Raw genomic sequence first — 25,994 nt, forward strand, 5'->3', positions numbered from 1 at the left:
AGCAAAGAAAGGATGGAAAAAAAATTAATGCAATAAATTATAGCTACATGTTCATAAGTATGTCAAAAACAAAACCCATATCTTTCTTCCCATGTCTGTCTGCAGCAGAACTTTTTATACTAGGATCAGACTAGAGGTGGACTGCTGCAAAAAAAGTCACCCAGGCTACAGAATTTTGTTAAAGCTTCTGGCAAGAATATTTATCTTTGAAACAAAAGCACTGATTCTGAAAAATGTATTTTGGCTTTTAGTTTTGTTTTTAATTCTTCTTTTCATCCCTGAACACATAGGACAACACTTTTGAAACAAATGTACTTCATTCCCTGTTTTACTTTTTCAAAACATCACATCTGTGAAAAAACAAATATGGGATGGTGCATCAGGATTTTTTTTTACTCTAGTGCAGAGTACAGAATACAGAAGTGCAGGCTACTGTACTTTATTTTACTGAAATAGAAGGTGATATTTTTAAAAATATTTAATAGGAAAAGATGTTCCAATCTGAGCCTTTTCATACTTTAAAATATCACAGAACACCCTTACATTTTTACCACTTGCTATTGCAGAGGTCAAAGATGAAAACATTTCATCTCTTTTCTGGAGAAGAATTTACTCTGAGGGAGAGAAGGCTTAGGAACTCGTGCTTTTTGCAACTATGGGACAGTATCATCTGATTATCAGAGTGCAATGGGCAGCATTGATGCTTTCTTAGGAAAGTAGTACCAGTTCTTGAATGGTAGTATTTATAGCTGGATAAAATCCATTATCTGGTTTGTCACACAAGCTACTGAACATGATATTGATGAAAATCAGTCTTAAATCACCTTGTCTTTAAATCCACATATCCTCAGTGCTGAGCCCATGAGAGAAAGCTGGCAGACATTCCTGTTGTTGATGGAATGCACCGTGGAGTGAGTGTGGACTGAGGATTTAAATATCTAGTCCTCAGAAATGGGCCTCTCAAGGTTCCCTGAGATACTTAAAATAAACGAATTAAATTCTCAGCATTTGGAAAAATAATCAGAATACACACTAAAAATAAATAGCTTGTCAAGTTGTTTTTTTTATACTTCTGTAAGTTAACAGTGCTTATAAAATACTATCCAAGTTAAGCATTTCTTTTCCCTTTAAAGCAAAAGAAAAGGATGATCTCTAAACTGAAAAAAAAAAATCAGAGCGGGGAAGCATGTCTTCCTAATAAGTATGAAATTTAATAAGCTCTTTCTCCTTTACAATTAAGACAGGGGAAGTGATTTTGCTGGAAATTTATGGAAGTTTAGATCCTCAGGGCAGGCTGGAGACAGGTGGCTCTGTGCATGCTTGCTTACACAACTCTCCTAGGGCAACACAGCCTGACTTGCCAACCTCTAGGCTTGTACCCTTCTGTGACACTGGGCCAGATTGTCAGTGTTAGCCTAATAATTCCTGGAAGTCTGCTCTCTCCTTGAGCCAGACCACAAATTTACCTCATACATGATTCAATACACAGCTTATCCCAAAGCTCCAGAGCTGGTAAGTAAAGGCAGCTTTGACCACTTTTTGCAACTCCCTGTGAAAGCAGATCTTTTCAAAAGAGGAGGACACATTTTTTGCCACAAGGTGCAAAGGTAGGTGGGCTCACAGATATGCTAACTGCTCCTAATTAGTAGTCTATAATTTTTCCTGCATCTGCTTCTAGAGAGTAAGATGTGAATGCAGGGAAACAAGATGTTATTGGCAAACCAGAAGGACTTTAGAAAGAAAACAGAAATTGAATGTAAAAACAACTAAAGTAAGCGTATAGTTAATTTATTGAGTCTCATTAAAACCTGCCTCAGTCACTATGGAGTCCTCTTCTGAATTAATCAAATATATCTCACCTCTCCTCATCAAAAAGCAACTAAGAAATCCCTTAATCCAAGCACCTTTTGTCTTTTTCCTTTTTTTTCTCAGCCTCTTGTACCTACCTCCAAATTCCTGTGGGAGCACAAGCTCTTGCACAGCCTTGGAACGGGGGCAAGGACAGTAAGCCACCAGCTCCCAGACCAGAAAGGGATTTCCACAGGAGATTTGCCACAAAGTAGATTTGATGCAGGCCATTGCTTTCTGAGACATGTAAAGTAAATTAAAATGTCCTTCTCTGGGAGAAAGCTGTAAGCTACACACTGCATTTATTTTGGCAAGTGGTGCAAAGGGGTAATCACTAAGATGCTGCCAGTCTACCATGGTGGTAGCACAAAGAACACAGATGTTCAGCATATATAAATAATTCTAAATTAGTTTCCAACCAAGAACTCTGCGTTGAAAAAACTTTTAACACTGTAAACTAAGTCCATGCAAACTGATAAATGTTTCTGTTTTCAAAGGTATGAGGAAAACTTGTTTCTCCCAATAATAAAATAATTAAAATAGAAGGCTAATGCAAAGAGTGGAGCAACAGCTTCTTCTGCAGCTGATTCTGTTGACATTCATCACAAGCCAGTGGTAGAATCCTCATTAACATCAAAACCAGCCCTGGGCTTTCTATGCCAAGCTTTCCTAGTATCAAGATTTTATTCCTAATAATTTAAACTTTGAAAGTTCATTTCATTTTGAGGAACAGATGGAGGCTTATGTGTTTACTGATATTTTTCCCCATCTGTGATAACACAAGCAGGTTAGAGAATGAGTAGATTGTAAACATAATAGATTAGCAAATTTTAAATTATTTTTTTCTGAAGATTCACAAATGAAATGCAGATTCCTTTGTGTGTAATACTACTAAAATGCAAACCCCTGATCACTCTAACTGCAGAAAATAGTCGTATTTCAAGCAAACATTTCTGTAAAGAAAATTACAGTGGAAAAAATCAGAACTGCAGTTCTTCTAAATTGAAAAATAAATACATGCTCAGAGGGGATTTGGGATTACACAAGGCTCATTCTAATTCAGTGGTGCAAAAGATACCAACAGTAGCTCCTTAGAAGGAGAGAGCAGACTAAATCTAGTTAACTTTAGAAAATTATCTTGATTCTGGCCTGGCACAGCAAACAAGAGTGTATTCAGGGACAGCTGCTCTTGAGGACACTGGAGGGAGAGAAAGCAGTGGCAGAATCACTTCCACTGGTGAAAAGCAGCTTGATGCCTCCTCTGAGGCTGTTTAAGAGATGGATTGCTTCAGAGCATCAGCATCTTGGCTCTCCCTCACCCCTCATACCCGTTTCCCACCTGCCTGTGCCAAAATGCTGTTCAGCTTGATGTCTGTGGAACACTGGCTAGAGGAAGATTCATAATGTCATGACAGATTTTCTGTCACCAGAGCACAGCTTGACTGTTGCTGTGGAGAAAAGAAAAAAAATAAAGAGTGCTAAGAATGCCTGAGTCCAGCTTATGCTATTATTTACAGATATTAGGAATTTGGAGCCTTTGAAATCTCCCCTGAAAGGGTTTGGACTGCTTTTGGTTTTCTTATGACAAATTTGCAATTAGGTATTTAGAAAAGATGCATTAACTCTGAAGTCCAGGGAATACCCCATAAACAGAGAAGCACGTGAAAGGTCACAATGGGTCAGATTAAAATACTACCTAAAGTAAGTCAGGTTAATAGATCGTGACATTTTAAATGTGCCAAAGTCCCCTTGCAAACCCTCTGTACTTTATTCATTGTGGAATAATAAGAACTTTAATATTCAACATGCAAAAACAATAGCAAAACACCCTTATCCAAATTAAACACACTGACAGAGTCTATACCACTAAGTAAACTAAACAGGTCCAGAGTCTAATGGGCTACAGTCAGCCTGTACAGTAAATTGTTAGCAAGTGTTAACTTCCTGGCAGAGATTTGGCCATTGCCAAAGTCCAGTCTCAGCCAGTGGACTGTGGCAGGTGCAGAAACCCTGTTTTAGGTATGGTCTTTAGTGGACTGGGGCTGTGTGTTGCCAGTCAACCTCAGGACTCGCGCAGACCATTTTATCTGCAAGAATAACTGCAGCCTGTAGTTCCAAACCAAAAGGGGGGAAAAAATTTAGGCTACTAAAATCTCAGCAGCAGAATTTCCATCTTACATAGGTTTATTTTTTAACTGCATAATTCCGAATCGGTTTAAAATGCCAGTTAAAAAAGGAATAAATGTCTTTAAAGAGAAAAAATGATACTATTTCATGGAAATTAGTCCAGACCCCTAGTAGGAAGCACTTATTAGATGGAGATCGTCTCACTAGAAATGTGGGTCAGACATTCATTATGTGAGTTAGAAAGGCAAAGGAGATATGAGTCTTGTCTAGTCACCCTTGATAATTCCATAGCACATATATTTGTCTAGATGGCAGCTCTGGTTGAGGGACAGATACTGGCAGGTGCTGAGCACCCATTATGAAGGAATGGCTAATTTCACTTCTTGTTGACATCCATGCTGAAAGTGCTTCCCAGATGAGGGCCTTGTCTAACAAAATTTGGAAACCAGCACCAACAAAGCAGATGTCTGTAATATACACAGACTGGCACAGAGGGTCTCAATCCTGTTTGTTATGTAGAAGAATGTAAAGTGTGAGATTCCCCATTTTGCTTGACTGTGAAGTAGATAAGCATAAACTAGTTCAGTTGAGGCTAATTTCACAAAATATGGTGTTCATAAACATCATAGTAGGAAATAACCTTTGAAATTTCCTAAAGCTCTCTTTAACTGGATTACTTTGCAACACCTTACAGAAAGAAAAATGTGAATTTAGTATGAATGTTTCCAGGCATCCCTTCCCATTTGGAAACTACATCTAAATCTATGGAATCTGCCTACATTACCAAAGTAGTGACCCTGTTCAAGCTCAATTCTTTACTGTTGCTGCTACTTTAATATCTGAAAACCAAGAATAATAGCGAAAAAGCCAATACAGAAACTGAGACTAGGCTCATTTATCAGAATTAGCTGAGACCATTAGGCTTGCTTGCTAGTGATTTTGAGGGCTTTTATTCATCTAGCTACCCTTTAAAGGCACGCAATTTCCATTTTTTGTTAACAGTACAGAACTGTCACTTTTAATTGCCTCAAATATATGAAGGAATTGCTTGAGAAATAGCTGTAGCCAGGAGTAAGGACACTGCAGATTGTCTAGTAATTAAATGTATCCATCATACAAAATGGAATATGAATGGTAATAATATTCTGAAGGAAGGAGTGAAGCTGACAGCTAGACTAGTGAGCTGTTGGGTGACCTAAAGAGAGAAATACATCCTTGAGTTAAATATTGCCTAAAGCGGCAACTCTAATTGCTGCCTAAAGCAGCAATCTCGAAACTAATGACAGAAAGCTAGAATAACTCCACTAGAAATCATTGGTAAGCAGACTTTGGCAAGCCTTGGGTTTCTTACCTGTACAGAAATTACATTCCACATATGAGAATAAAAATCTCAAAAAAATATCCTAGAAAGGACTGTTTACAAAAGTTGTAATTACTTCTGTTGTGGCTATCAGTATGTAAAAGTAATATAATTTCTTGAGGGTAAAATCCAACAGAAAATTTATTTTCTTATAGATTTTCAGAACAAAAAAATAAAGTAAGTAAATAAAAAAGAGTAGGAAAGTCAGATTGCTGTAAATCACTAATTCTTTCCTCTCTTGCACAGTTACAAATTTTGCTTTGTGCAAGTCTAAGTTTGAGGGAGATATTGTCCTTTATTTCAGAAGTTCAAGTACAGTGCACACTGGTAGTTTCCATCTGCCTTTGAGCTCCTGCTGAGCTGCAATATCTGCAGGTAGAAAGATGAAATAAGTCACACAAGAGCAGAGGAAGAAAACAACGCGTTCAGCAAGGCTGTCCATTAAAAGGGCCAGTCTTCTTTCATGTAAACCTGCATTGACCTTGAGAACAGTTCTGCCCTTCACTCTGAAGTCATCCTGAAATGTAAATATAATTGCATTTCTTAAGTAGTCCCCCCAAAATATTCCTCAATTCTTTTTAAATATGTTGTTTGTGGCACTACTGGCCACACCTGGAGCACTATATGCAGTTCTGGGATCTTCATTGTAAGAGCCCTGGGTATACTGGAGATTCCAGCAAAGGGCCTCTAAAATAATTAAAATATTGGAGCTACTCTTCTGTGAGAAAAGGCTAAGAAACCTGACATGGCTCCACGTGGAGAAGAGAAGGCTCAGAGGGATCTCATCAATATGTAAAAATAGCTGAAGTGAGTGAACAAAGAAGATGGAGCCAGGGTGTTTTCAGTGGTGCCCACTGACAGGACACCAGAGGCAAGAAAAACAAGCTGTAACACAGGAGGTCCCCTCTCAACATCAAGAAACACTGAACTCAGTTTTAAGACTGAAACTCAGATCTTAAATGTTTGCAAAACATTTCTGGGTCTTTTTGTGAGTATTTTAGGAGAACAACCCTTTTATGAAGGGTTTTTCAGAAGATTAGTTTTTCCATTACCAATACACTTCTGAACATTTTCTAAAAGACAAAAGAATCAATATAAAAATTATATCAAAGATCATATTGCAAATATCAGTCTATGATGGAAGAGGTATTGACATGTGGATTTTTAATTCTACAAGGCTTTGCTTTCAAATTTTTCATGAGGTCCAAAAGGACCCCATGCAAAAGGAAAATGAAGTTTGGACAAATTTGACAATTTGTCGGCCAAACATATACTACTTTCAACTTTGATGGAAAATACATAAGGACAATACAACTCCTGGCTTTATAGACTGTTAACCTGACTGTCCCTTATGAAGAGAAAAGGCTATCAGATTTTATTCCATTTTAAAATATTAAATACACAGGAAAGGGAAGAGAGTGAAACACCACAGATTTACTTAAACCTTTTAAGTACTTGCTTTACTGAGCACATCCCTCTATGACTTACTTTAGTTTAGCACTCATATTTCATTAAGGATGATCTACCTTCATGGTGCCATGTGGGATGCAATTTAATAACCTTATATAATGATCTTACATAAACTCCAAAATCTTGGCCAAGATTTTCCATTAACAAAGGGATGATTATACTCTTAAGCAGTAGATCATTTGGGTCCAATTCTGCTTCTACTCAAGCTGAGGAATAGCACAACATAATACTATCAGGGCAGAGCTAAATGTCTTAACTGACTAGACCTTAATAGCCTGAGGTGCTCCAGATATCTTAAACTGTGATTACCACTAATCTCCTTTTACTTTTATGGTTTATAGTTGAATCTGTATTGACTTTTGACCAGTTAGGCTGAATGCTGCACAGTATTAAGAAAGGACAGGAATCAAAATCTAGTAAGAAATCAAACCCACTGTCCCTCACGTTCAAAGTATGACAGAAAGACACAATCTCAAATGAACTGAGAAATTTCTTAATTTTCATGGGAAAGTTCAAAGCTCTGAACATAGATGATCTGGCCTTATCATAAACCTTTGAACAAAAGAACTCATAGAACTTAGTCCAAGTTTGCACAAGGAAGAAAGGTAGGACCTTATTCATCTGTCATATTTTAAAGTGTATTTCCTTCTGAACCCTTAAATATCTCACAGGGCTAAAAGCTGCTCCTTCACACACAAAAATTGAAATAGCACTGCAAGAGCAGCACTAAAGAACTAACACAGGAGAATGGGCAGTGATTCTTTCAGTCACACTAGACTGCTGCTACAACATTGGTGTCAGAAATGACAGTGCATGGGCCAAGATACCCATCTGTAGGCACAAGGGCTTTTGACTACATCTCTGCTCCTGTGTCCACACACTCCACAGCCATACCATCAATGCTACTCTTCTAGAAATCTCAAGACTGTTTTAGGGAAGCAAGGATATTTCAAATACAAAAGACAAATGCAGTTTTTGCTGTGTTTTGGGATTTTAATGCTGTAAGGCATTGTTCTTCACACTTCTCTCCATAGCTCTTAGTATAAACACAATTCTGAGTGAAAAATGGAGATGCTGTATGCAGGACTCTGAGAGATGAAGCTTTAACAAATACTCCATGTATCATGAAGTTAAGAGATATAGCTGCTGGATTTCCTGATGAGCTGTTTTCTTAATAGAAAATCTCTTCTCTTGTAATCAGAAAGCCTACTGGAAAAGAAATTTGCTGTGACAGAATGTAATTTTTAAAAGAGCTTCTTAAAGTTAAGCACAATATTTCATTTAAATATATTCTTTTATTACATTAACTAGAATTACTCACAAAAATGTAGTAAGAATAATGGTAACTAACAATGAATAAAACCAAGACAACTGATTATTTAATTTTAAATTGTAATGATAATTATTTTTAGAACTATCAAAAGCGGTTATGAGATATCATGAAACTTTTCCACAAACACTATTATGTTAGAGACCCAAGTCAGAAGTAAATTAATTTTAACTGTCAAATCTGTGCAAAACACAAACTCAGTTCCATTCAGCTGCATTCTCCATAAAACCCTGGTGGAAGGGCCTGTGAAACAGCTTCTGCATCCATCCTGAGTATGCAAAATCAGAAAATTTACACCTTGTACTCCCGCTTGGACCACAATTTATGGTATGCAAAAATGTGCATGTGGGAGACAGAAATTTGCCTGCATTTAATATTACTGGATCCGGAGCTGAGGATCCTAAACTTTTTCATTGAAAGCACATTCATGGCACACAGAAGTGCCCAACCGTCTGTTACAGACGGTTTCTCAGCTGTGTGCTCTTCAAACAGAGATGAAGAAAGGGGGAAAATATGAATCACAACACTACACATACTACAGCATAAACTGAATCAAGGGAGAAAATACAACAAAGAAAAATTGGAAAGGAAAAAATTGTAGGTTTTCTAGCCATTGGAAGAGGAGAAGCATTGGAAGAGACAAACCACTTATTTTATTTTATCTTACTTTTTGTGACCTATGAGAAAAAAAACAGGCTAGTTATTACTGCAGCTCTTGTAGTTAAAGGCTAAAACAGTGAGACCACACTGTAAGCTGAACAAAGAACTGGGAAGTTTGTGACTCCACATTCTATCCCTCACCTGATGTTTTGAAATACTGGAGGAGTTTTAGCTGAAATACAAAATCTCTAGGATAGTTAAGTTGCAAATACTTGCATTATTAAAAAAGAAAAAACTGTTTGGTGTTTTTAGTTACATGAGGTAAGACTCACAGAATCAGATGTCAAGTTTATAAATTCGACTTGCAAATGTATTTTTTTTCCACTCTAAAACAGCTGAGTCCAAGTTGGAGTCTATGTTTGTTTTTTTCTGTTAAAAACAATTTGGATCATACATGCCTCTTGCACCATCTTATCACCTAAGGCAAATGTAACTCTGGCACTTAGAAAACTCAGCACCACAGGTACCTGGACTTTTTGAAAGGACTTTATAGTTGCAGTGGACACTGCCAAGTGGGCTGATTACAACCTTATGGTAATTGTTGGCTCTCTCTCAACAGACTGCTTTCCTATGTCAGTCTGCTAAGCACAATCTCATCATTTAGTCTTAAGCACAAGACAATTGATTTTTTTACTCAGAGTAGGATGTAGCTATTTTTCATTAAATTTCTTACTTGTTTTCAATATAAAATTTTACATCCTACATTTCTTCATTGAATTCAGTGAAGAGCTGTAAAACATTAACTTGTTGAACTAGGATGGACACTAATGACAAAAAACCATTTTTTTGATCTGTGTCTTATTTGTAAAAAAATTATTATGTTCTGCTGAGTGAGTTACAACCATATTCTGATCAGTTTAAGCAAATAATTCCATAGGCTTCTGACCACCATTTCCCTTCAAAGTCTCTCACAGACTACTAAGGCAGACATATAGGAATAACAAGTTTACTACACATCACTTATGTTAGCCTTGCAGACCTCCAGGCATCCATGCAAGCCTCAACTCTAGAATTCCTTTATTGCCACAGATTTGGCAGATGTTTTGAATACAGTGGTGTTATCAGAAGAGTTGTAGAGCTTTAGTCTGCCTTGCTATTCTTACAAGGACATAAACTCAGTGTCAGATAAGAGATATATCCCATTTCTCTCTAATACAGCCAGGGACTTGAAGGATGTACTGCAAGTTTATCTGAGCCTATGAAAATGCCTAGTACAAGGCATCTCCTCTTCATAAAAATAATGATTCTAGGTCTAGTTTTTTTCAGAATAATCATTCTGGATATTATTCATCTACTGTAACAAAAAAGTGAATTCTTTTCTTAACTTTAGTAGAAGCAAGTTTTTGCCCTTTACTCTGCTTACAAAAAACGAGCTATCCTTGGATAATATTGTTCATGTAACATTTTGCTCTCAATGTTACTTATTTTTGTGACATTAAAAGGAAGATAAGAGGTCCCTTCAGTGGTTTGAGATTAACATAGCTGTATTGTTCTTTATGAGTGGATCATAATAATATTGCAGTTATTTTTCATTATTATTGCTTTGCACATTGTAACAAAATCATAATTCTCCTCTGTGCATAAACAAAGACAGTCTTGACTAGTATTCCGTGACATCAAGCTTAAATATTCCACCTGTCAGAAAAAAATGACAAAATTATTTTGAGTCATAAGTTAAATCAGGTTTCATAAAAGAAATTACAGAATCCCAGTATAGTTGTCTTTTCCATTATCATACAGCACATGGGACATTGGGACCATAATTATCTCTGACATCTAACAGAGCATGCCTCAGCATTTAGGAGTGAGCTTCTGAATAGAATTGTGTGAACAACTGATTTTTCAGTGACTGACTGTTGAACCACAGTATTGAAGACAGTTGGATCAGATTGAACTACAATCAAAAATGAAAAAGATACTAGCACGAAGTTTTTTTGCATCTGAAATAAAACCAGAAAAAATCTGAATATTGATTTTCATGTGAAAACAAAATTCTGCCAGATTATGTATGAACAATTAACTTAATGTGACCTTTGGCCTAGTATAAAGAAGATTTTTCTGTTACATTTGTGGCTTGAGAGCTCATGGCTCAAATGTGTGACATAAACAGGTCCAGCCTAAAATGCAGTCACTGCCCAGCAGACTACAAATTTCAGCCAAAAAGTAGAAACTGAGCACAGATCTCCTAAATAGCCAACCCAATAGCCTATGAAACTAGTTCACTGTGTCCCAGTTTGATTTCTACTCCTTATCTACATGGCAGTGCAAAAAAAACACCACTAAGGCAAGAGGTTTTAATAGTCACATTATCTTCAGTACCAGACATAATCGCAAAATACTGTGATAATATACTGCATATGAGGCACATAACAGAGAAAATACCTGAATGAATAGTAAGTACCAGGTGTCATTCGTGCATGGGCAGAATATTAATTTTGGCACCTCTCACAATGGCATCGTTTTTGTGCCTTAATGAAAAAGGCAATTTCACTGATTCACCAGGTTTAGGCTACTGGTATCTGAGAACGTGACTCTTGGGAACCAATTAAATACCATTTGTTTACTGGATATACAGAGAATGAAAGATCAGGTCCAAACTCTAAATTACCTTCAGTTTCTTAATGGCAGTAGAAGGTAAGTACAGCAGTAGGGATGCGACTTACAAAAGGCTAAAACCATCAGCTGGAAACATCTGGAAGAAGAGTCTGTGAGATATTTGCTTTTAAATTAGTTCAACTCTTGATGATTCTGGACAATTATCTTGGCTTTTTTATCTTCTCATCCAACAGGGTGCTTCCATAATGATTCAGCTACGTAATTACTGAACAGAACAATTATTTAATTGCTTAACTTGAATATTAACAGCCAAATAATAGCAGCTAAATAAATAAAGATCCGTTTTCTAAATCCCTGCAGTACCCCCAAAAACACATCAGATAGAAACCTAGACACACTTAGCCTTATTGATAGTCATTTGTTCAATATGTATGCTTCTGTAAGTAGTACCTGATCATAAACATTTTTACTTATAAATTGTGTGAAAGTTGAAAAATAGAAATACCTTCCCTCCAAGCAGAAATTATTCATAATAATACTGTTGCAGTAGTTCAAGAAGGAATTGTAGCAGTTGTAGCAGTCAGGAACCCAAGATATATTTGAAAGGTATATCGAGCTCAGGGCACTGAAGTATGTTTTACTGTACTCTCTAGAGCAATAAAATCAGCATAGAAGTAGGCAGAATAAACCTTCTATACGAAGAGAGAACAAACTCATGCTAGTTCTTTCCATTTAAACTCTGCTTTTAGACATCCCAAACTCTCCATTTTTAAGTCATTAGTAGTTTTGTTATGCTTTTATCATGGGTAATTTGCATCTCTAAATTTTAAAGATAACTGCTGAGTGTATTCCAACTAGTAAATAATAATAGCACCAAAGATGTTAGTTTGCATCAGATGTCTCTCTAGTGCACCACCTTTTCACTTAACTACTTTTGATAATGTGTATCAGCAATTCCCTTTTCTTAAAGCCTTAACTAATAATTTTGGTAATCTTTAGCCTGTTATTAGTCTGTTTAGTATTACACAATACAGCATAATCCTTCTGACACAATCAGCTAAGCTTCAATGATGGATTAATGTATCAAGAACATCAGCTCCAGGTATGCAGAACACCTTTGCTACTGCAGACTGCTTCAATTCCACAGAGCAACAGTCAACACATAGGGTGTTTCTAGCTGAATGTGGTAACATAGGAAAGAGCAGTGCAGTGTTGTAATTTCAATTTAAAAGGTAGCAATCTGTTATTGTAATCAGTTCCTTAAAGGCTGCTTTCAAGCTAGCTTTGCAGTCAAAAATGCTTAAATATTTAATTATTTTCTAAGAGATCGTGAACCAGTTCCTTGAGTGAAATGTACTTCAGTATAAAAATGATTGTTTCATTCCCAGGAAAAACATTTCAAAAGTAACTTATCTGATGGAATATTAGCCTTGACAGATATAGATAAATAAAAGTTGAAATGTAGTGCTAGTTTTGTCACAGGAAACATAATGCAGAATTTAGGCCGAGATGCATTGCAAAAGTATCACAGTTTAAATGTAATATCCCAACGTGTTCAAACCCAGTGTGACAGTTCCATCTTTGGAGTGTTCTCTGTTTTTCAGCCTTCACTAACTTCAGCCATTAAACTCCAGTTACAAATGGTGAGATGAAGGAATCCTGGCCAACTGTGTACCTTGCATTGTCACTATGGCATAGATAGCAGAAAACTGCATACTATGTCCAGGCCCACAATCTGAACTTTTTATTGTTTGTTTTGTTGCTTTGGTTTTTGATTTTTTTTAAGAAAATAAAAGTGCATACTGTCTAATAATTATTCCTTTGATTAAAAAAAAAAAAATGCAATGAAGTCAACATGGCCTTATTGCTCCTATTCCTATTTCTCTTATTCACCACTCACTACTTTACATTGTTCTCCCTTCATCAACCCATGATGGTTTTCCCAAGTCTAGCAGAAATTTTGCATGAGCAAAGCAAACAGTATTTGATCCCAGACAACAAATTAAATTAGCAGTGTATACTGACTTCTCTCAGATGAGTCACATTCTACTTCCAGTAAGACTCTGCATCCAAACCTTGAATGTCTAGTGCCTGACAAGTGAATTATCTCAGTACAGCTTAGTTGCTGCTCATGTGATGGAGAAAGGAAAACAGGCAGCTTCCTTGTATTTTAGGCAAACTCAAATGAACATCCTGTCACAACCTACACAAGCCGTTTCCTTCCATGGTGTTATTCTTCCGTGGAACCAAAGGACACTCTGCTCTCTTCACCCAGCAGAGAAGACAAATGCTGCTCTACCTATTGACTGCAAAGGAGGGAAGGAGGGAGGGAGGGAGAGAGGGAGAGAGAGCTTTGTGCTTTCCCTGCTTCTCCCTCTCTCCAACTTTGTGCTCTGGCCAGATGCAAGGTGACCCTAAGCAGTTACATGTGTAGACTTAAAGATTACAAGACAGAAAGAAAGTGGATGGTCCTTTTTTTTCTCCTCCTGTACATGGAACTCCTTTCTGTCTTTCCTGGGTGCTCCCTCTGTAGACTGATGAACAACAGGTCAGAGGAGACGGAAAGGCTTTTTACCTGCCAACCCCAGAGTTCAGGATGTGTTGTTTCTCCTGCAGCAGTTGATGACACCCTAACAACCTTAGCAGCACTGGAGCTGCATACCTACGCTGTAACAGGGGAAGCAGGACCAAGGGCCTGAACTAAGGTCTTGGCAGGTAAGTGAAGGAGCAACCAGTATCAAAAAGCTTCTTTTGCAAGTGTACGTCTTTGTAATGTTTAAGTCTTAATATGTGTTCTGCTTTATCTGGGAGCTTAAACTTCCAGTTTTGAGAAGAGTATTTGAGAATACCTATTAGCTCTGCCAAATGCTTGGAAAAAAAATGTTGAAGAAACTCATAAATGCAGAGAACCTATAAAGAAAGATTATTTGTGCTAAAGATGTCTCAGAGCTGGGATTTCCTTTTAAAGCTGAGCAGGAGTTATTTAGATTAGTGGGGGAGGGAGAAGCTTTATGCTATAAACATATTTTTGCAGCAACACTTAGAGTGACTGAGAGCATCACTGTATTGTGAACACTTAATATTCAAAATAAGAGCTCTTGACATTGGAAGGGGGATTTTTTGCTTGGTTGCTTGTTTTCTCTCAACCAGACACATAGGGAACACCTGATGAAAAGAAATTTCCATCTCCTTACTACATTCCACTTCTTAAGCTTAATTATCAGAATTAGGTTTTCCATATGAATATCTATGTCACTCAAAACATACTTTATTGCAGTAGTTATCAGGAATTGTGGGTTTGCTGCCAATACCATGTTCCAGAAGATTCACAGAGAACACACACAGAGGAAGTCTTTACCACTACAGCAAATCTGATTAAAAAGATATTTGCAGAAAAAAAAAGTTATTCTAATTATCAGTTCAAAGGAGAAGCAAAAAAAACAAACAAAACCATTAAAAATATCCTTGCATAATGGAAGTCTTTCTTTTCCTTGCTTGTGGTAATATGAAGGTAATAGAGGCCTTTCTACTCAGAAGCCAGTATGTTTTACTTTTTGGAATGGAAAACAAATTTAGGTCAGAAGAGGAAATCATAAGGAGCTGCCACATGCTAAGTTCTGTATCTGAGCCATCTACTGGACTGTATCTTGGAGAGAGAAAAGGGAACATTCATGAAGACCGAAAAACTATCCAGAACTACTGGGGCATCAAAGCCCCATAAATATCCAGTTCAGATATTCATATCCCCCCTACTCATACTGTTGTTAGTATTCTCAGTCAACTAAGTATTTGAAAATACTCCAAAAGTGACCTCTAAGTATTTGCCCATATTTCAGTGAATAAACGGTGAGCTTCAAAAAAAACCTGTATGTGCTAATAGCAACTGTAAATTTATATTCATCATAGTTCAGGAGAAAAGTCATTATAAAAATTTTTCTCTAAAATTTTACACATGAGAGTGAAAAATTATACCCTATATAGGCCTATATCTTTTAAAAGTTTGCATTACTATAGTCATTGTTTTTAATTAACTTTCTCTAGACAAAATAAAGTGTTGTACTACATTGCAGCCTCACTGTTAGGAATGAAGATAGAGGAGACAATGCAGGAAGGCCACCACATACAACCAAACTGGAGAGTATCCAGGTCATAGAAGAATGGTAAGTTGATCAAACTGGTATCTAATAAGTGTTTTGTCTTTTACTAATATCAATAATTGTCTTGGGTTTAATTCTTTGGGAATGTCCTTTTAATTGCTTTTCCTCCAAAAAATTCTGTACAAAGGGAAGCAAAATCTGTGCTGACAATGAAATGACAACAGAGACATTCACAAGTCAGGCTTATTTACAGTTTCTTATTTGTGGGGAATAGCCATGGGGAGAAATGGAAGGTGCATGGATAGTTCCATATGTGGATCTCTATAAGAAGCCTCTGCTACCTGTGAAAACATTTCTTCCTGTCTATCCAGACAAGAAAAAAATTTATACTCGCAAGTGTACATCATGACCAAATTTTTAACATGGCTACCTTTCATAAAACAGCTTGAACTATGTTTTCACTGGAATTAACCAAAAAACACATACCTTGCAAACTAGGTTAAATGCACTGGAAATCTGAGCTTCTACTTGTCTAAAGCTTGGGCCCATGTTTATTGTGTGGGGAAAATGGTAATCTGTCAGGGACCCTGAGTTCTCTTCCATAAGAAGAGAATTCCATCAGAAAGAAACTTTAAAGGATACATATGGTGGTAAAAACAACCCAAACAACTCATCATGGTCTTTTATGAGAAGACAATATCACTAATTTCTACAAAATACGATAGTGAAGAGAGCCTGGGTTGTTTGTCAGCCCCATCCACCTCAGCAGAGAGGCCAGAGTCCTGAGAGGACTGTTCACCTTAAAATCTATGTTTAAACTTTTTCAGTCAGTTTAAAGTACTCTGCAGTTAAACAATTTGTGATTTATCACAAATAGCTTCCCATCATCCACTCTGCCTTGCATGCAGAGTAGGAGTTGATAAATTGACCTGAACAGAAATTATATGGACAAATGTCACTAATTGTGCATCATGCTAACAGAGAAGCTAATGACAACAGCTAGTAAAGTTCTTGTCTTAGATAAGGAAGGAGAGGATGAGTGCTCAAAATTAAGTTTGAAACGATATTTAATTGGTGTTAAGTAATCTGGAGAATTACTTTCTTAAGGTATTCATTGTTACATTAATGGATTAGTGACACCAGTAAGTCTTCTGATCACTTACCCAGTGCATCCACTGGTAAAAGCCACAAATACTTTCCTTCAGGAAATGGAAATAAGGACTTTTCCCCATTTCTTCTCTTTACAGTTTTGCCAGCAAAATCCATCACATCTCAGGCCAAAAGATCATCATTCAGGTCAATAGCGTGAAACAGAGGGAAGCTTAGCAACCCTTAGGTGCAAACACAGAGAAATATGCTAATTTAAAATCTCTCTGAATTACTACTTTGTTTGGCCTCATTAGTATGCTTTTGGCTGCCAAGAGCTTTTTGTTTTTCTTGTTCTTCCTAAACCAAAACGTGTACAGTCACCATCAGAGGGAGGCAGGGACATCAGGTGTCATCTAAACTCACGAAAGAGAGTCTATTTCCAGCTTCCTGGAATCTCCTTTAACTGCAGAGGCAGGAATTCAGTGCTTTTGAGCCACATGGCCAAGAACACCAGCAGAAAACTCATAAAAAGTGAAGTGCATGTCTCATAACATTAAAAACATTTAGTGGGCTATTGGGATAATGAATGCACAAGTCAAGAGCACAAAAAAAATCCCCTGTTACTGCTGAAGCCTTGTTGCTTCCAGTTTTCACTTTGGATTAAAGTACAGTTGAAAGGAGAATTTTTGGATGAATGTATGAAAACACTGTTACAAAAATAGAAGCATATTTGTAATGATATTTGCTTTTGCAGCCAAAACCCTACTGCAGATGAAATTTTGTCTTGGGCTCAGAATTTTGACAAGATGATGAAAACACCAGCTGGGAGGAACCTTTTCAGAGAGTTTCTTAGAACGGAGTATAGTGAGGAGAACCTGCTTTTCTGGCTTGCATGTGAAGATCTAAAGAAGGAACAGAACAAGAAAGTTATTGAAGAAAAAGCAAGACTTATATATGAAGATTACATTTCTATACTATCACCAAAAGAGGTAAAGCTGTAAATATTACTTATGCAAATGCAAAAGGAAATTCTTAGGCAGAAAAGGACATATTATGCTTGGGATGAATGCCCATATGATTTTAGAATATCCTTTAGAAATGTGAGTACAGTTTACCCACAAAATGCTCTAAAACCTAGTAAGTTATTGCATTCTGGATTAAATGAAATGGCAGTAGCAGCAAAGCTCACTGACATCAGCTAAGATGGAAAGGGCTAAAATCCTGAGTAGATAAATGCCAAGAAGAGATCAGTTAAGATACTCTCATTTACACCAAGTGGCAACCTGACCCTACTGCTCTGCAACCATACAAAGATAGAATACTGTCTGAAGGATTTACTTCAACCCTGGAAATCTCCATGTATTAAGATACCTTGCTAGATGAAGGATGCTAACCAAGATGAAAATTCAAAATATGTTTGGATTTGTGAGCCTGTGATTTCATACATGGTGAAGCAAAGTCTTTGAAATACGCTGGTGTGGTGTGGTGTGGTGTGGTGTGGTGTGGTGTGGTGTGGTGTGGTATAGTACGATACAGTACTGAGAAGTAAATATAAATTTTCATTCTATCTTCAGTACTAGCTGTATTGTTGGTTTGGTGGCATATTGGAGTATGCTACTGACAGAACAGGCAAGCTCTTTCTCCTCCAGTATTTGCTGTCACTTGGTTATCAGTCATAAGGCACAATTATGAGAGACCAGTGGTGCTGCTTAGCCAGTGAGTATGGGCAGGAGTACAGTGCTGTGCTAGTTTTGAGTGGCAGTGTTGCAGCCATGTGTCTTCAGAATGTGTTTGAATAGACTTCAAGCCCAGACCATTGCATTTCTACAGCACGAAAAGGACATACTAAGATTTAAGCAATTCTTCCCCTGACATGCAGGCACACACATTTAGGTCAAAAAAAACCAGTCTGTGCAGCTAATTGGTTCTTCAATATCAAACATAATAGCTGGGATCAGAAAACCCTCAAATTTGGCAGGATAGTGGGGTTTTGAGCCACTGAGCATAATAAAAGTTAATTGCATTTAGAGAATGAAAAAAACAAAATTAATTATGGAACCGTTAATTTGCTTTGTATTTTTTCAGTGACTCACTAAAGCCAGATGGCAAAACTAGTTGGAATTACTAAAGGTATTTTCTAGCTAAACAGATGAATACAAAGTATCTGTTTAGAACACTAAGACCTTCTGCCTCAATAACTTCTTTACTGAACAAGTCATGCTAAATATTTCAGCTCTTATGCCAAAAGGTAGCATCTGGAAAGGGATGACTGGACGAACAAGAATTTCTCCATTCCCATGCTGTTCTAATGCATTACAAACAGTTCTTGTTTGCCTCCTAAGATTTCCAGTATGGGCAGGAGCAGCTGGATTGATAAGATCTATATGCATCCAGTGCACCAAGTTCGTGACTAGCTTTGTTAAACTCTAAGTCAAACAATGCTTAGTTAGTGTTTGAATTCCAAATGCTGATTGATCTTAGCTTAAAAAGACAATTGAGCATTCATCACATACCTAGCTGGTAAATATACAGTATTAGAAGAAAAACTTATTATTAGCCTCCTGTATTGGCAATTGTATTTCACTCCAAAGCAAAAGCAGATACTATGGCACAAGAGAAGATAATGGAGCTATAAATCACTTTTGACTTCATTCATATGAATGAAGTTGCAAATTATTACTGAATGAAGAAGTAAAATGTAGGAAGCAAGGTCCACAGTGAGCATAAATTAGCATAACGCCATTGAGTAGAAATTCAAATACAATGCACAAAGACAAGGCAAAGAAAATAAAGGTACATGATGTGGCCTAAGAAAAACTCTTCTATAGTGCTTATATATTTATATATCTCTGCATTACAAAACGTGGTTTGCTAGGAACGCTTTTTCTTTACTACAGGTGAAGATAATTTCAAAATTAATCTATTTCAGTTAAAGGCTTGAATAAAATGTTATATAATTCCTTAGGTATTATGCATTTCATTTGATAAAATATGTCAGCTTCATTCTTGGACTCTCATATGGGAATAACCAGAAGTTCAGATTTTCTCCCAGACAATTGTAGCAGCAGATAAACTGATAAAGATTCTGATTTAAATCCCTTAATTTTGGTTCTTTTTCTCCAGAAATCCATTTACTTCCTATAAGCATTACCTCTCTCTGTCAGACATGTAGCATTACTAAAGAAGCAAACCTATTTCTCAGCCTTCTCTTACTGAGTTTCTTGAGCCTTATAGAGAACTTGGATGTGTTGTGGCTGGTAATGCTAAATGGCCCAGTGCCTGCTGTTTCTGTCACTTCCTTTCCTGATTTCATGTTCATACTAAGACATCTGACAGACTTTCAGACCCTCGCCTGGCAGTCCAATGTATAACATACCTGCTCTGTGATAACAGAAAATGCAAAAGTATGAATTACCAGATGTTGAAGAGTCCTGACAAGAAGAACAAATCTGAAATAGTTAACATTAATGGGGAGATTAACATAATAAAAATTATAAAAATCCCTGGGTAATTTGTAAAGAACAAGTGTAGTGCCTAAAAAAAACTAGAAAAGAAATACCCTCTAGGGCAGCCAGATAAGAATGATGAATAGAAATCTTCCAAAAGTTTAACCACAAATGCTCAGAAAAAAAAACTTGCAGCTCTCTGAATGAAAGTAATTCAACGTTCAGTTCAGAGAAATAATTTTAAATACATGCAAATTATTTTTTAAGGTAAAACAACATATTTTGGGAAACTTCAATTGTACTGCATTTAATATGCTATACAGCTGCATTTAATTACACAGATCTTAAGATGGATGCAAAGACCAAGTCAAAACTGAAATAAAGTTGATGGTTTCAGTTCATTATACAGTAATTTTGTGATGATTCTGAAAGAAGCACAGAGCATTACTTGAATAACTGATAAATTCAATATCTTCAGTGGAGCCCTGAGAAATAAAGACACATATTACGGCTTTTCCAATGTTACTGTTTTATTATTCTGTGCTCATCTTCTTCAGGTTAGTCTTGATTCCCGAGTGAGAGAAGTGATCAACAGAAACTTGTTGGATCCCAGCCCTCACATGTATGAAGATGCCCAGCTCCAGATATACACCTTGATGCACAGAGACTCTTTTCCAAGGTTTTTGAACTCTCAGATTTATAAGTCTCTTGTTGAAAGTATTACAGGCTCTACTTCTGAAACTTAATTATAATTAAAAAAAAAACAACTTGATTTTTTTGGGGGGTGGGTGGGATGGAAGAAAAGTAGTTTAATAACATCTGGAGCTGAGTTCCTGGAGAACTACAGTTTAGCACTACTCAGGCTACTGTGAAGAAAAAAAACAAACATATTATGGTCTCTGTCTACATTTTTACCAAGGTCCTCCTTGCTCAAGATGGAGTGGGAGGGGATCAATGGATTTGCCAAAATACATTTGTTTCACACTCCTTTCACCCTACTGCAGTCAAGATTGCAATGATGTATTTGTAGTTTTATGAACAGTCTCCTTGTGTATCCTCACACTGCATGTGCAAGGTAAAACTGCTTCACTTACCACTTAGTTGTTGCAATATTTAATCCAATAACATAAATTATATCTGTATTTAAAAACTTTTTTTTTGTGCAATACAGTCCTATGGTACATAGAAACAATTGCAGCAAACCAGAAAGAGGCTTGCATTTTTTAACATCACTAACTAAAAAGCCAATTTTTAAGGTGTAGCATTACTCTACATGCTCTACTGAGTACAATACACTGACTTTTTGAAGCCAATATTTCTGTACAGAGAAAAAGAGCTATTTATCACTGTTTATTTAAAATAAATCAAGCAGAGGATTCCTCTGGTTGTTCACTGCCAAAACTGTGGCATTTTCATTACAGAGTTTGCAATGTCAAAGCAAAAGAAAAATAAAAGAAGAAAAAAAAAAAGCACAAATCACTTAAAGGGATCCATTTCTGGGTGACACAATCTATGCGCTGATATTGTTTAATTGTTAAAAGAACAAAGATTTTCAATGTACATTTCAGATGTCAGATACTGTAATTGATTTATTAAAGACTGGCTATCCAGTTCTAACACTGTTGTATAATGTTATGTACTTCAGCAAAAAAAAAAAAAAAAAAAGAAACAAGAAACAACACAAAAAGCTTGATAATTTAGTTTTTTGAATAAAGAAATTTAATAAAAGATTGCCTACATGTAGCATTTTAGAGCATTTTAGAACATTTTGATGAACTGCATCTGTTCTGTAAGATATTTTTTTTGAAAGCTAAATCTGGTAAAAAATGTTTTTAAATGAAGTCATGTTTTACGAGGTGGCGGGTTAAAGAAGACTTAGCTTCTAGCCTCATTGATTTTGAACAACTCCTTGAAAACAAGGAGTTTGGAGAGAATTATTAAACCAAACTTCAAGGGCTTCTAAACAGGTCTTACCCAAGCAAAATGCCTACAGAAACACAATGGGTATCTTTCCTGGGTAAAGATTCCTGTACTGAGCCCTTAATCTGAGCTAAGGCAGCACAGTACTCCTATCGCTAGGCTGCCATGGTGTTTTTAATAGGTGTTTGCTTGGCCTTTTTATCAAAGAATGTCCAGTTTCAGGACGCATTTTGATGTTTAAAGAGACAGTGACTTGGAACTTAAAAAACCCCATCTTCATACCTACCATAAGCAAGCAAAATGAGTGTTAGTATCCCTCATAAACTGCTAAAGATATACCAAGAAATTGCTCTGAATACTTGTTAAATATATATATATATATGTGTGTGTGTGTATATATATATATATATTTAATACTGACAACCATATTAAGACTTGAGGCGAGGTTCTTCTCACTTACATAGGACTAAACATGGCACAAGCCCATCGCTTTCGATTGGCCTGGAAGGTCTGGCAGTTGTGTCCTTGAGTGGAATCTGGCCTGAACACAGTTGGCTCCAACCCCTCAGTTACTTCCTGCGGGCAGCCTCCGGTGCCGGCTTTGGCGGGAGCTGCTGCTGCCGAGGCAGGTCTGCTGTGACACCCTAACTGGGAGGGTGCAGGTCTTAGTTTATCTTCTGGGGCTTCTTTTTTTCCCTTTGTTTTACTACCTCTCATTTTCTTAATTTATTGAACATGCTTCAAATAGCAGGTTTGGGGAATTTTTTAGTCATTCTTTTTACTTGAAACCTGTGTGCTTTTTTTGGATATATATATATGAACAATTTAACAAACTGTTTCTTAAACTCATTTGGTTTTGTAATTTATATAGAATTCAGGAGATGATTAAAAGGGCTATTCTCTATTCCCTATGCAAATATTTTAACTGTTGTAGTGTTTGACAAAATGGGATCTAAAACAAAAATCTGCAAAGTGGAAAAACAAATCTGTTTACAGTGGCATTGCTGACTATCCTACCATATTCAGCACTTTTAAATATTGTTATTTATGAAAATGTAGTTTAAAATGCAAGACAAAATATTTATAAATGTTTCTTTTAATAAATACCTGTTTTGTCTGAAAGTGCTACCGTGTTATGACAACTTTATTCATGTTGGTTACCTATTTACCATTATGAATAAAATATTCAATTATTATACTGATAGAATATGAGCTATGATGTTTACAAATCCTGAGGGGGGGAAAAATTCAGTGAGAAAGGACTGCCTCCTTCTACTGTGAAATGCTGTTAGGAAAAAAAAATTTTCTTGCTTTTTTCTTAATTGGAATTTAACTATGGTCCAACATATGTCTAGTATCATTTGACTAGTTATATTTACTTGGTACTAAACATATACAGCATCATATATGTATATATTTATATAGTGTAATTTCAAGTTGTTGGTGTTTGAGGCACAACACATTTAGTGCACACATCTAAGCAATGTGTAAGAGACAAAACTGCATGCATAAGTCTTGACAAATGTAGACTTGAATTCTTAATGTTACTATTTGACGGTGACCTGCTAGTCATAAGCTATCTTTATAAGATATTTCACACAGGTAGACGTTCTTGTCAACACAGACAAGTCATCCTTTCAAGACAGTTTTAAAGCTAGATGTGCAGGCCCTAAAATATTACCTTGATTTCTAGCATAAGATTCCAAAATCTGTACTTGGAAACTGTGACATCATTTTGAAAAATATTACACCAATCTTCAGTGTAATACTGCAATGAAATCACGTTCAAAATTTATTGTCTAAAATCCTCTTTTGGGAGGGATTGAAAAATTGAATATAACATGTAAAGTTTCTTTCTTAGAGCAAATGCTCATATTAAAACATTTAATATACATTTTGTTTACTGTTTTGGGTTTCCCAAATTTTTTTTATGACAAAAATGGATGTGGTCCAAATGGACAAGACGTAACATGATCTCATTGCCTATCATACAGTTCTTTGAACACAAATTGTAAAAAAGTCAAGCTATTAAACTGATTTATTGTGCATGCAGTGTACAATACACTTTGAAAAGCTGCCTAAATGCACTTATTCTATAGCTTGGAATAAAATAAGTATGTATTAACTTGTATTTCAGTTTTTCATGACAATGTATATAGCAAGTGCACTACAGAAAGTGAGTTATGTTTTTGTCACTTTTGCCTGGTGTTTTAAATTCCTTTCAAATGGAGCCTAATGCCAAAGAGACAAAAATAAGCAGAGCACTTGTGTACCCTCCTGTCCTTTAGGTTGCAAAGAAACTGAATGTATGACGTGTTATACGTGTGTAACTTAGCTGTTTATAGCCAGCTTTCACATAACTGAGCTTAAAGTAGTTTGGGACACCCAGGATAAAGCAAAACACACAGACGGTATCACGAGCATTCAGATTAGCCTGAAGGCACATGTGGTATGAAGGAGACTAGAGGTTTGATGGAGAAAAGACAGGTCGGTGACACAGATGGCTGGGCCGCAGGTTAAACAGCTACAGCACAGTACTGTGGAAGTGTGGTCATAGCACATCCAGGTCCACAGCCAAGTGGAAGTCCATAACTCACTTGAGTGCCTGTGGAGTCCACATAGTCCATTTGCAGGACACCAGAAAGTGGACACAAACCAGACTTCAGCTAGCAATAGCAATTTTTAAAATTAAAAGCATGCTGAAATGCTGCTAGGCTGCGGCCTAAACTGAGCAAATAAAGGAGACCTACACTATAGCTTCAACAGCCAGGGTTTAAGATGTCATCTCATGCCACACTCGATTCCCTAGACAGCAAACTCAATTACAAGGAGCATATGCCTGTGGAGCCAATATCTAAAATCAGGCAGGGGGCTTTTTCAGTAAGAGCCATTTGCTGGACTGACCATGCTGTGAGCCTGCTCAGGAACCCACAACTTCCATATGCAGGAAGTGGTTGCAAAAGCCATTTAGCAGAAGTATTCCACAAGATCAATTCAAAAGCAATCAAAGAAAGCTGATATAGGAAATTGTCTAACTTCAGCAACTCTCTACTCCCCAAGGTGTAAAGTCTGTATTTCCACAATGTCTGTGAGCCTGCTCCTGGCATTGTTGACCCAGCCAACAGAGCCTGAGCCCTCATCAAATCCAACAAAGCAAAAAATTAAGGTTGCATATAGGCAGAGAGCTGCAAAATCTCCTTCAAGCTGATCTGAATCATGTCTAACTACCAACTTCCAAATAGGGTTTTTCTCAGCCTATAAGGCTGTTGTTTTTTAAGAGACCCAAGAGTAGCACTGTAGCACATCCTGGGACTTGGACACAGTGACAAAAATCCCATCCTGTTCACCAATATGCTGAGTACATTTGCAATGACAAGGCATCAGCCCTGTTCGAGCACGTCCTGAATACTACAAGTGATGCTGGTGGGATGAAAGAACAAAGCAGTAATAGTGACAAAATCAGTTGGGCACAGACTTGACAGAAACAGTGTCTACATATTATATTAACTTTATACCAAGAGCCTGATTTTGCCCCTTCCTTTATCCAAGAACTCACCCTGTGGAAATCCACTCTTCTCATTTAAAACAGGGATATGATTCAGGTGATTCAAAGGCTGACCATTTACTCAGATTCCTTTTTTTTTCCCCTCTAAAGCTTTATCTTAAATTACCCCTTACTCTATGTTTCCTGAGTTTTTCATGGGTCTCTTCACGAGCTGGGCTCACACAGCAGTTAGACTCTCATTCCTTGTTACAGAACAATATCTGTTAAAGCATAAATTGGGTCATTTTTCCTTTATTCTTCTGGAAAAAGACTTCAAGGAGCTTCGTGGGCAGGCAGCAGTGGCTGCAAAGGAAGCTTTTGGTGGGTAAGATTTCCTAAGTGATGGCCTAGGGTTTTTATCAGTTCCAGACAACTCACACAGACTGTACATTCTCCACAAAGATCTTCCAGTGTGTCTTTTACTTACAAATTATTGCTACATTGTATTTTGCCAACACACCTTATCCAAAGTTGTGCACTTAAAATCATAGGAAAACATTTCTATCTAACCATTAATTTTAATGTTTAATATTTTGAATAGCAAATT

General features: G+C 36.8%; 1 protein-coding gene across 5 annotated transcripts in view; it reads left to right on the plus strand.

Moving 5' to 3' along the window:
* The window catches only part of RGS17 (regulator of G protein signaling 17), a 71,104-nt gene extending 47,076 nt beyond the window's left edge, over positions 1-24,028 (plus strand). For 3 of the 5 annotated variants that reach the window (XM_014888369.2, XM_088161713.1, XM_088161714.1), the window contains exons 3-5: positions 15,422-15,511; positions 17,292-17,526; positions 20,541-24,028. In XM_014888369.2, coding sequence (XP_014743855.2) covers positions 15,422-15,511; positions 17,292-17,526; positions 20,541-20,729 — 514 coding nt within the window. In that variant the 3' untranslated portion in view covers positions 20,730-24,028. The remainder of the gene's footprint in view (positions 1-15,421; positions 15,512-17,291; positions 17,527-20,540) is intronic. The other 2 variants (XM_088161715.1, XM_088161716.1) reach the window with 1 other exon arrangement.
* The last annotated feature ends 1,966 nt before the right edge of the window (positions 24,029-25,994 follow it).

This window comes from Sturnus vulgaris, chromosome 3 (genome assembly GCF_052056855.1).
Source record: "Sturnus vulgaris isolate bStuVul1 chromosome 3, bStuVul1.hap1, whole genome shotgun sequence".
In the NCBI taxonomy this organism is placed as follows: domain Eukaryota; kingdom Metazoa; phylum Chordata; class Aves; order Passeriformes; family Sturnidae; genus Sturnus; species Sturnus vulgaris.